A 13430-nucleotide genomic window follows, 5' to 3' on the forward strand; every position below is an offset into this window, starting at 1 on the left:
TTTCACCTTTTTCAGTCAATTTTCTAAAACTATACCTTCTAACCATGTCTTTTCTTATTTAAAAACTTAAATTAACCTTAACAGTAGACAGCTTTTATAAGTTAATGCTATTTTAAAGCTCTAGAATGTCAATTTTGTTGTGTATTACCATAACAAAGCCTTGGTTAAAATTGAGTTAATACTGAAATTATTTATAACAGCGGGGAAAAAATTAGGCCTAATTCATGCTAAATTGTGACTTTATACTTGCTAAAAAAATAAATTTGATTTAGTCGAATGAAAAAATATAAAGCGTTCCCTTCTAAGGTTTCTACATAACGCGCAATCTTCTTTTCCAAGGGTTAGCCAATAAAGTATCAATTTATAACGGAACCAAGTCTTTGTGTGAAAATGTCTATATTGGTTGCTAAGGACAATAAACAACAAAACTAACATATATTGTCATACTAAAGGTTGTTTCTCCCTTAGAATTGTATCTATAACATAAATATCAATAGTTTTTGTGGTATGTTTGTCTTAAAAAAGGCAATTATTAGCTTTGTCAAATGCCATAAGGTAGCAATACACAGTTAGGAAAAAAACTTAAAATTGACACTCATAATTTTTAATCACCCTCTTTCCCCTCCTGTCTAACAAAGAAGGCTTTATATGTGTGTTATGCATGTATATACTTGTAGAAAGAAAATCTTCCATAGATTTGATTTCTAATGCTCATTAGGGTGAAATATAACCCATTTTGGGTGTAACCATGGCAACAATCTGCATTTCTTAGATACAAAATATAGCAAAAAAGGGGGGTGAACATGTCACAAAAGTCTCCAAAATTTGGTCTAAAGGAAAATTTCAATGAATTACAGTGATACCTTTCCTGAATCCATAGGTTTATATCTATCAAGTGGTCCAAAAAAATCATATGCTTTCCTGCTCCTTTTTCCATAAAATTGAATTGAAAAGATCGAGCGCAAAATCTGTGTTGATAAACACTTCAATATTTTAAGGACCTATGAACGGTACGGATAGGAAAATACGGACTGTCAATCATACAAATGGCCTATAAAACATGTTAAAATCAATCTAAATGTTCATATAAACCCACTAAGAAGGCTCTATTATTCTTCAATTATCTAAAAATCAATTTTATTGCATCAAAACTTTCATATTTAAAAAAATTCACAGGGGCCATAATGCGAAACTAAAGTTGTAACTGTGTATTGCTACCTTAAGGATACACATTTTTTTTCCCAATTCCACTTTAAATGGATTTCTGTTTCCTATTAGTTAAAACGAGCATTTTCGCCTGCTAGTTTTGAAAATCGGTTAAGAAAAATATTTTATGAAGGTTAGCAGTTGACACTGAAATGCAACAAAAAAGTGATTTTATGAAACGTGCCATGTCAGAGTGCATTTTCACCTTTTTCAGTCAATTTTCTAAAACTATACCTTCTAACCATGTCTTTTTTTATTTAAAAACTTAAATTAACCTTAACAGTAGACAGCTTTTATAAGTTAATGCTATTTTAAAGCTCTAGAATGTCAATTTTGTTGTGTATTACCATACCAAAGCCTTGGTTAAAATTGAGTAAATACTGAATTTATTTATAACAGCGGGGAAAAAATTAGGCCTAATTCGTGCTAAATTGTGACTTTATACTTACTAAAATAATAAATTTGATTTAGTCGAATGAAAAAATATAAAGCGTTCCCTTCTAAGGTTTCTACATAACGCGCAATCTTCTTTTCCAAGGGTTACCCAATAAAGTATCAACTTATAACGGAACCAAGTCTTTGTGTGAAAATGTCTATATTGGTTGCTAAGGACAATAAACAACAAAACTAACATATATTGTCATACTAAAGGTTGTTTCTCCCTTATAATTGTATCTATAACATAAATATCAATAGTTTTTGTGGTATGTTTGTCTTAAAAAAGGCAATTATTAGCTTTGTCAAATGCCATAAGGTAGCAATACACAGTTAGGAAAAAAAATTAAAATTGACACTCATAATTTTTGATCACCCTCTTTCCCCTCCTGTCTAACAAAGAAGACTTTATATTTGTGTTATGCATGTATATACTTGTAGAACGAAAATCTTCCATAGATTTGATTTCTAATGCTCATTAGGGTGATATATAATCCATTTTGGGTGTAACCATGGCAACAATCTGCATTTCTTAGATACAAAATATAGCAAAAAAGGGGGGTGAACATGTCACAAAAGTCTCCAAAATTTGGTCTAAAAGAAAATTTCAATGAATTACAGTGATACCTTTCCTGAATTCATAGGTTTATATCTATCAAGTGGTCCAAAAAAATCATTTGCTTTCCTGCTCCTTTTTCCATAAAATTGAATTGAAAAGATCGAGCGCAAAATCTTTGTTGATAAACACTTCAATAATTTAAGGACCTATGAACGGTACGGATAGGAAAAATACGGACTGTCAATCATACAAATGGCCTATAAAACATGTTAAAATCAATATAAATGTTCATATAAACCCACTAAGAAGGCTCTATTATTCTTCAATTATCTAAAAATCAATTTTATTGCACAAAAACTTTCATATTTAAAAAAATTCACAGGGGCCATAATGCGAAACTAAAGTTGTAACTGTGTATTGCTACCTTAAGGATAAACATTTTTTTTCCCTATTCCACTTTAAATGGATTTCTGTTTTCTACTAGTTAAAACGAGCATTTTCGCCTGCTAGTTTTGAAAATCGGTTCAGAAATAAATATTTTATGAAGGTTAGCAGTTGACACTGAAATGCAACAAAAAAGTGATTTTATGAAACATGCCATGTCAGAGTGCATTTTCACCTTTTTCAGTCAATTTTCTAAAACTATACCTTCTAACCATGTCTTTTCTTATTTAAAAACTTAAATTAACCTTAACAGTAGACAGCTTTTATAAGTTAATGCTATTTTAAAGCTCTAGAATGTCAATTTTGTTGTGTATTACCATACCAAAGCCTTGGTTAAAATTGAGTTAATACTGAATTTATTTATAACAGCGGGGAAAAAATTAGGCCTAATTCGTGCTTTATTGTGACTTTATACTTGCTAAAATAATAAATTTGATTTAGTCGAATGAAAAAATATAAAGCGTTCCCTTCTAAGGTTTCTACATAACGCGCAATCTTCTTTTCCAAGGGTTAGCCAATAAAGTATCAACTTATAACGGAACCAAGTCTTTGTGTGAAAATGTCTATATTGGTTGCTAAGGACAATAAACAACAAAACTAACATATATTGTCATACTAAAGGTTGTTTCTCCCTTATAATTGTATCTATAACATAAATATCAATAGTTTTTGTGGTATGTTTGTCTTAAAAAAGGCAATTATTAGCTTTGTCAAATGCCATAAGGTAGCAATACACAGTTAGGAAAAAAAATTAAAATTGACACTCATAATTTTTAATCACCCTCTTTCCCCTCCTGTCTAACAAAGAAGACTTTATATTTGTGTTATGCATGTATATACTTGTAGAAAGAAAATCTTCCATAGATTTGATTTCTAATGCTCATTAGGGTGATATATAATCCATTTTGGGTGTAACCATGGCAACAATCTGCATTTCTTAGATACAAAATATAGCAAAAAAGGGGGGTGAACATGTCACAAAAGTCTCAAAAATTTGGTCTAAAAGAAAATTTCAATGAATTACAGTGATACCTTTCCTGAATCCATAGGTTTATATCTATCAAGTGGTCCAAAACAATCATATGCTTTCCTGCTCCTTTTTCCATAAAATTGAATTGAAAAGATCGAGCGCAAAATCTTTGTTGATAAACACTTCAATAATTTAAGGACCTATGAACGGTACGGATAGGAAAAATACGGACTGTCAATCATACAAATGGCCTATAAAACATGTTAAAATCAATCTAAATGTTCATATAAACCCACTAAGAAGGCTCTATTATTCTTCAATTATCTAAAAATCAATTTTATTGCACAAAATCTTTCATATTTAAAAAAATTCACAGGGGCCATAATGCGAAACTAAAGTTGTAACTGTGTATTGCTACCTTAAGGATAAACATTTTTTTTCCCAATTCCACTTTAAATGGATTTCTGTTTTCTACTAGTTAAAACGAGCATTTTCGCCTGCTAGTTTTGAAAATCGGTTCAGAAATAAATATTTTATGAAGGTTAGCAGTTGACACTGAAATGCAACAAAAAAGTGATTTTATGAAACATGCCATGTCAGAGTGCATTTTCACCTTTTTCAGTCAATTTTCTAAAACTATACCTTCTAACCATGTCTTTTCTTATTTAAAAACTTAAATTAACCTTAACAGTAGACAGCTTTTATAAGTTAATGCTATTTTAAAGCTCTAGAATGTCAATTTTGTTGTGTATTACCATACCAAAGCCTTGGTTAAAATTGAGTTAATCCTGAATTTATTTATAACAGCGGGAAAAAAATAGGCCTAATTCATGCTAAATTGTGCTTTTATACTTGCTAAAATAATAAATTTGATTTAGTCGAATGACAAAATATAAAGCGTTCCCTTCTAAGGTTTCTACATAACGCGCAATCTTCTTTTCCAAGGGTTAGTCAATAAAGTATCAATTTATAACGGAACCAAGTCTTTGTGTGAAAATGTCTATATTGGTTGCTAAGGACAATAAACAACAAAACTAACATATATTGTCATACTAAAGGTTGTTTCTCCCTTATAATTGTATCTATAACATAAATATCAATAGTTTTTGTGGTATGTTTGTCTTAAAAAAGGCAATTATTAGCTTTGTCAAATGCCATAAGGTAGCAATACACAGTTAGGAAAAAAACTTAAAATTGACACTCATAATTTTTAATCACCCTCTTTCCCCTCCTGTCTAACAAAGAAGGCTTTATATGTGTGTTATGCATGTATATACTTGTAGAAAGAAAATCTTCCATAGATTTGATTTCTAATGCTCATTAGGGTGAAATATAATCCATTTTGGGTGTAACCATGGCAACAATCTGCATTTCTTAGATATAAAATATAGCAAAAAACGGGGGTGAACATGTCACAAAAGTCTCCAAAATTTGGTCTAAAGGAAAATTTCAATGAATTACAGTGATACCCTTCCTGAATCCATAGGTTTATATCTATCAAGTGGTCCAAAAAAATCATATGCTTTCCTGCTCCTTTTTCCATAAAATTGAATTGAAAAGATCGAGCGCAAAATCTTTGTTGATAAACACTTCAATAATTTAAGGACGTATGAACGGTACGGATAGGAAAATACGGACTGTCAATCATACAAATGGCCTATAAAACATGTTAAAATCAATCTAAATGTTCATATAAACCCACTAAGAAGGCTCTATTATTCTTCAATTATCTAAAAATCAATTTTATTGCACAAAAACTTTCATATTTAAAAAAATTCACAGGGGCCATAATGCGAAACTAAAGTTGTAACTGTGTATTGCTACCTTAAGGATAAACATTTTTTTTCCCAATTCCACTTTAAATGGATTTCTGTTTTCTACTAGTTAAAACGAGCATTTTCGCCTGCTAGTTTTGAAAATCGGTTCAGAAATAAATATTTTATGAAGGTTAGCAGTTGACACTGAAATGCAACAAAAAAGTGATTTTATGAAACATGCCATGTCAGAGTGCATTTTCACCTTTTTCAGTCAATTTTCTTAAACTATACCTTCTAACCATGTCTTTTCTTATTTAAAAACTTAAATTAACCTTAACAGTAGACAGCTTTTATAAGTTAATGCTATTTTAAAGCTCTAGAATGTCAATTTTGTTGTGTATTACCATACCAAAGCCTTGGTTAAAATTGAGTTAATCCTGAATTTATTTATAACAGCGGGAAAAAAATAGGCCTAATTCATGCTAAATTGTGACTTTATACTTGCTAAAATAATAAATTTGATTTAGTCGAATGACAAAATATAAAGCGTTCCCTTCTAAGGTTTCTACATAACGCGCAATCTTCTTTTCCAAGGGTTAGTCAATAAAGTATCAATTTATAACGGAACCAAGTCTTTGTGTGAAAATGTCTATATTGGTTGCTAAGGACAATAAACAACAAAACTAACATATATTGTCATACTAAAGGTTGTTTCTCCCTTATAATTGTATCTATAACATAAATATCAATAGTTTTTGTGGTATGTTTGTCTTAAAAAAGGCAATTATTAGCTTTGTCAAATGCCATAAGGTAGCAATACACAGTTAGGAAAAAAACTTAAAATTGACACTCATAATTTTTAATCACCCTCTTTCCCCTCCTGTCTAACAAAGAAGGCTTTATATGTGTGTTATGCATGTATATACTTGTAGAAAGAAAATCTTCCATAGATTTGATTTCTAATGCTCATTAGGGTGAAATATAATCCATTTTGGGTGTAACCATGGCAACAATCTGCATTTCTTAGATATAAAATATAGCAAAAAAGGGGGGTGAACATGTCACAAAAGTCTCCAAAATTTGGTCTAAAGGAAAATTTCAATGAATTACAGTGATACCCTTCCTGAATCCATAGGTTTATATCTATCAAGTGGTCCAAAAAAATCATATGCTTTCCTGCTCCTTTTTCCATAAAATTGAATTGAAAAGATCGAGCGCAAAATCTTTGTTGATAAACACTTCAATAATTTAAGGACTTATGAACGGTATGGATAGGAAAATACGGACTGTCAATCATACAAATGGCCTATAAAACATGTTAAAATCAATCTAAATGTTCATATAAACCCACTAAGAAGGCTCTATTATTCTTCAATTATCTAAAAATCAATTTTATTGCACAAAAACTTTCATATTTAAAAAATTCACAGGGGCCATAATGCGAAACTAAAGTTGTAACTGTGTATTGCTACCGAAGGCAACTATGGTAACCAGTTTGCCATCCTAATGAATAACATTTAAAATCCCTAAATCAACTTTCTTTGATACAAATTCCAAGTTCTGACGTAAACTGTGTAGTTGGGAATGCATCATTTGAAGTGTGCAACCTCAGCGTACTAATATCTGCCTTATTATTATTTGTGCACAATAACTTTGTCAAAAACTTTACTATCTTTTAAAAGAAAATTTCCTAGTACTAGATGTTATCTTGACAATGATAAAACATGGACAAGAAATGAATACGCAAATTCTGTTTAGTTTGCAAAGCATGATTGAGTGCAAGCTTTCTACATTTTTCATCCAGAAAATATTTGAAAGTAAACGAGAAATAAAGGTATCGATTACAATTTAAGCATTTTTGAAGAAATTAGGATGCATAATTAAATTTAACACTTTTGACATGCGCACTATGTTCTATTTAATAGTTCAAACAACGTGATTGTGACGATTTTTCATTTTCACCTTTTTAATTTTCTCATCAAATTATATTTGTAAACGTATTTCTGATAACTTTAATCTTTTTGACTAAATAGATTAGATGCAAACAGTTGAAATGTAAGAAAATAACTTTGAAAAGACTGATATAAATGTCTGGTTCAAAACAGTTTACCTATGACCTGAACAGGTAAATTTCAGCTGTTCGACAACTAATTAGCCTTGATTAAAATGATAAGGTATTAAAGAAGGGGTTGTTTTGAAAGTACTTTATGATCATTTCACTTTTATGACCGGGAGTATGTGGCTGATAAAGGCAAAATATTTTGAATTATGTTTAAATGACCGTCATTTAAGAAAGCCTTAAAAAATAAAAAAGCAGAAGATCGTTTCATGCTTTGTTCAGGCAGACAATGTCCGGTACAAATACAAATGTCCGGAATGTATTACCATTTTGGAAGCCATGATATCAAGGCACTACTAAGATTCATAACCTTAGTAAACAACCCACAGAGCATGGCAAACAGGACTTTATTTAACATTTTACTTTTCACAAGAAACAAATGTAAAAATAAATTTTGTTACCCAGAAGTAAAAAGATGAAATGTGATAATATTATCTTTTACTCTTATAAGTTGTTATTTAAAGATATGGCTAAACAGATATGTTTGTTTAAATTAGTGTAAATATACTTTTGACCGCCACATTTATGGTGTCGTGACCAGAATTTAAACAAGCTCAAGTTGATACTATCCAGGTAAAGAAGTGCTGTTACCAAACTATATTGAAAGATATATGCAGCGAAACAGGATACAGATTTCGATCTAGAAGAATTGACAACAAAGTTTGACAACCTACTTTAGAAACAAAAATTACTGAACAACTTGAATGAGGAGATACTCAACCTAGTGTAAGCAGAGCATATTGAAAACAAAATCATGACACTTTTTTTTAATCGAGCGTCACTGATGAGTGTTTTGTAGTTAAGTCTCCCAAACAAAGTTTGGAGACTTATTGTTTTTGCTCAGTTCTTATTATTTTTATTATTCTTCTTTTTCTTTTTATGTCACCCTGACTGAGGTCGGGTGACATATTGTTATTGTACGATTCTTTTTTTTATTATTATTCCACACTTTTTTGTCCAGACTATTTCTGAGAATAGGATGGACCAATTGTTATGGAACTTTACCAAAATGTTAAAGACCATGTGCAGAAGTGCAGTCGAGGGTTGGCATATCCAACATGGCTGCCGTTGTCAAGGAAACAGAAAGAATGTAAAAATGTAATAGAACATTCTAGAACATTGGTGTTAAAGTAAATCTACGACCATTAAATGTTATATAATGGTATTATATTATGGCGAGCACAATTTAAAGCAGCAGTATGACTTTGGAATTTTCAAATGTTGCCATGGAAACTGTGCAAAAAATGCAAAATTTTGAAAATTCTTCAAATCTGTATGAAACGTTACAGAAATGTTAACTTGTTAATCTAGATGCGGCTTTCAACTTTGGAATTTCCAAAATGGCTGCCGTTACCATGGCTGCTGTTTAGTGGCAATTGGTGGACCAGGGTGACATCCGCTATTGCTTGCAATGGCAATTCTAGTTATGTCACCCTGACGGAGGTCGGGTGACATATTGTTATTGTACGATTCTTTTTTATTATTCTTATTCCACACTTTTTGTCCAGCTTAGTTCTCGGAACTGAATGGACCAATGTTGATGGAACTATAACATAATGTTGATCACCATGTCTAGTTGTGCACCTGACATTGGAATTAAAAACATGGCTACCATTGCCATGGAAACAGCAAAAATATGAAAAATTTCATGGAACATTCCAGAACATTAGGGTTTGATTAATTCTACAGCCATTAAATGTAATATGATGGTATAATATTATGGGGAGCACAATATGAAGCAGCAGTATGACTTTGGAATTTTCAAATGTTGCCATGGAAACTGTTCAAAAATAGCAAAATTTTGAAAATTCTTCAAAAATGTATGAAACGTTACAGAAATGTTAACTTGTAAATCTAGATGCGACATACAACTTTAGGATTTCCAAAATGGCTGCCGTTACCATGGCTGCTGTTTAGTGGCAATTGGTGGACCAGGGTGACATCCGCTATTGCTTGCAATGGCAATTCTAGTTCTTTTTCTTTTTCTTTTTCTTTTTCCGCCACTTTAAAAATGAACTTGTCCGCAGCGTTTCTCCAAAACCGCTTGTCAGATTAACTTAGGGTTTCATAGAATGGTAGACTAATATGTCTAGATGAGCCATCAATCTTTCGTTTGTATATAGGGGTCTAATAAGGGGTATTTTTTGGGGTAGAAAGGAGGGAGGGGTTTACTATAGAACCCTATGGGATTTTATTTTCTAAAATTTTCAAATGAATATATCTTGAAAACTGCAAGTGATAGATACATGCAGTCTTCAGAAATAATAATGGGACAATAGAACAAATCACATGAAATATAGGAGGAGCCCCTAGGGGTCATCCCCACCCCCTTCAATTTCAGAATATGCTTTAATCTTGTAAATAGTCCAGATCCCCTCCCCTAGACCATATATATTCTTGAATGGGACGATAAAACTAATCAAATGAAATCAAAGGGAAGTCCCCAGAGGTCATTCCCACCCCGTTCAATTTGAGAATGTGCTATTATCTTGTAAACGGTTTAGATCCCCACCCCTAACCCATATATATTCTTGTAGGGGACAATACAACAAATGAAATGAAATAAAAGGGAAGTCCCTAGGGGGTCACCCCATCCCCTCTTACTTGAAAACTTGTAAAGGGTCAACATCCCCGCCCCTAAACCATATAAATTCTTGTAGGGGACAATTAATGAAATGAAATAAGATAAAAGGGAAGTCCAAAAGGGGTCACCCCACCCCCTCTGGTTTGAAAACTTGTAAACAGTCAACTTCTCCACCCCTCAACCATATATATTCTTGTATGGGACAATAAAACTAATCAAATGCAATTAAAGGGAAGTCTCTTGGTGGGTCCCTCACACCCTTTTGTTTGAAAACTTGTTAACAGTCAAGAGCCCCACCCCTGAACCATATGTATTCATGTATGGGACAAGAAAACTAATGAAATGAATATGGGACCATATGAATGGAGAGTTATGGCAGCTTTGTTTGGGAGACTTCCGCATCCTGTTACAATTTCTTCTTGAAACATGCATCTGCCGCAAATCCAAAATTTTAATCCAGGTATCTATGACTATGATTAGTTTATTTACGTGTTTGAATATTGCCATCTTAATATTTTCTGTTTACAATTTCAGTTACTTTCATAATAACAAAATAACACAGCTGCCATCCCTTGGAGATTTCTCTGACCTGGGAGCATACTACTTCAGTGCAAGCAACAACATAATTACAGAAATCAAATCAAATACTTTTGCAAACATGAACGGATATTCCTTGTAAGTTATTAACAAATACAGGTGTCAAGTTTTTTTTTTTAAGAATTGAATGCTTCTTTTTGTAAATTTATTGGGGTGTAAAAGCGTTGACCGAAGTACATTTTGTATGAAGCGCGGTTAACGCTTTTACAACCCTATAAAGTTACAAAAAGAAGCATTCAAAACTTATAATTACATTTTTTAGCTAGGATTATAAAAACACGATTTTCATGAAGTTAAATTTTTAAATTCACCTGTGCACTTTATTGTGGGACCTCGTGTCATCATGAATGAAATGTTATTGTCTCATGCAACTGCTTACGGAATAACATGTGATGTGCAATTAGCCAATCAGAATAACGTATTATAATGAAATATACATCTAATGTAATTGTTTAAGGATAATTATGCCTTGTCTCATATTGCAGATTTCGTGAAGTTTCACATTATTTTTTTTATGTGTTCTTATACTATCAATTAATATAATATATGTAGTGGGGCATTCATGTACTAGGGACACATTGATTAAAAGAAATGTTTAATGATCACATCAAGCTTAGCAGCAGATATAATTTCACGTGAATAATGCTCTGTTTGTACGAATGAACAAGTTCTGAATCCAATACTTAGGTCAAGTAAAACTCAAAAAAATAAATTGGTTTACAGGCAATAACTTATAAGTGTATGGATCTGTATAAATTTTAGCTCATGTTTCTATACAGCTATAGGAGGGTTGGAAGACCATTTGTCGATATGAGTACTAGATGCTTAATTTTACATATCATGAGTTCGAATTGAGAGTTCTGAAGTAAATCAGGGTAATTAGAATATTGCTTTATTTTTAATGTAATAAATTATTTGTGCTTGAGATTTTTGTAAACGAACACATATTTTAGCAAGTGGGAATTAAGGACAGATACTACGAAAGGTTTTTAATGTTAAAAGATTTTAACAAGGAGGTAGCCGTTTTTATACGACCGCCAAACATTTTTCCGTTCGTATATTGGTATCACGTCATCATCGTCGTCTGTAGTCGTTGTCGTCAGAGTCGTCTGAAAACACTTACTTTCCAGTCAAAAACTCTTGTTTAAAAAAATCGATCTCTATGAAATTTAAACACAAGGTTTGAAACAAGGAAAGGAAGGTTGGGATTGATTTTGGGGGTTATGGTTCCATCAGTTTGGGAACAAGGGGCCCTAAAGGGGTCAAAATAAGTATTATTTTGGTTTCCAGGCAATAACTTGTGTGTAAGTGTATGTATCATTCTGAAATTGTACCACAAGGTTTCATTCCAAAAAAGGAAGGCTGGGATTGATTTGAGGGTTTATGGTCCAAACTGATTAGGAATTAGGGGCCAAAAAGGGTAAAAAACAATACTTTTCTAATACTTTGTATTATTGCTTATTTCATGACAAATTTTAATAGGTTTTATTCTTGAATCCTTGGTGTTCTTAGATATGCCTAATCTAACCGTGTATTAAGTTTTTGAACTTTTACAATAATATCAACTCTGATGTCACCCAGGGGTGAACCTTTCATATATTTTTTACTATCAGAAGAGTTTGTAGACAAGGGGACCCCCTGTCACATATCTTTTTATTTTATGTGTTAAGATTCTGGCATTGAAAATAAGGGGAAATAGTGACATTAGTGGTATAAAAGTCACACAGGTTGAGCATATATTTTTTACAATTTCATGTTGACACCTCTTTGATTTTGGATGGGAGTGAAAATTCTTTACAAGAATCATTATAAGAATTATACTGGTTTGCAAAAATATCTGGACTGAATATTAACTTCACAAAAACACAAGTTATTTGGCTTGGGAGCAAAAAATATAGTACTTTATACCCTAACAAAAATATGTCTTGGAGTGAAACTACTTTTAAATTACTAAAGATCAATTTGGATTTAGATCTAGAAAAAAATGTTAAGATAAATTGTTCTGAAAGAATTGTACAGATTAAAAATACTTTAAATCAATGGTCTAAAAGGAATCTAACTGTAATAGGTAGAATAACTGTGATTAAAACTCTAGTCTTGCCTATTGTAAACCATCTCATTGTCTCTCTGCCAAATCCTTCAGATGATTTTGTTAAAATTAGTCGAAAGTTTAAATAAAGTGTTTCTTGATTCAGCCATTGAAAACTTCGGAAATAAACCCGCCTAAATTAATCGAAATTCAAAACAACATCAACCGTGGTTTAATACGCAATGTCGTTTAAAACGAGATAATTTTCACCAAGCAAAGAAAAAACATAATTTATTTAAAACGGAGGAAAGTAGATACAATTTGAAAATAGCTAGTAAGGCATATAAAACAGTAATGAACAAAAGTTACGAGGAGTTTCAATTTAAAGCTGAAAACGAGCTGCGTAGTATGGATCAACATGATCCAAAAAAATTATGGAATGTTTTGAATAATTTTGAAAGACCACATGATAAAAACACACCAATCGATCTTGATGAACTTCATGATTATTTTAAAAATTTGAACACAGACGGAGAACGAGATGATGTAGATTTTGAAATACCAGATTGCAATGACGAACGTGTAAATGCAATCTTAAATGGTAAAATTACAGAAAATGAAATTTTTAAAGCCGTTATAGATTTAAAAAACGGAAAAGCGCCAGGTTACGATATGGTCATCAATGAATATATAAAATCTACCATTCAATTTATGATGCCCCTTTATCTTA

General features: G+C 31.7%; 1 protein-coding gene across 1 annotated transcript in view; it reads left to right on the forward strand.

Annotated features, from left to right (window-relative positions):
* Positions 1–13430, forward strand: part of LOC134694890 (uncharacterized) — a 323806-nt gene that overhangs the window by 142795 nt on the left and 167581 nt on the right. Inside the window, exon 21 of the mRNA XM_063555996.1 lies at positions 10609–10749. Coding sequence (XP_063412066.1) covers positions 10609–10749 — 141 coding nt within the window. The remainder of the gene's footprint in view (positions 1–10608; positions 10750–13430) is intronic.

Source organism: Mytilus trossulus, chromosome 13 (genome assembly GCF_036588685.1).
Source record: "Mytilus trossulus isolate FHL-02 chromosome 13, PNRI_Mtr1.1.1.hap1, whole genome shotgun sequence".
Taxonomy (NCBI): Eukaryota; Metazoa; Mollusca; class Bivalvia; order Mytilida; family Mytilidae; genus Mytilus; species Mytilus trossulus.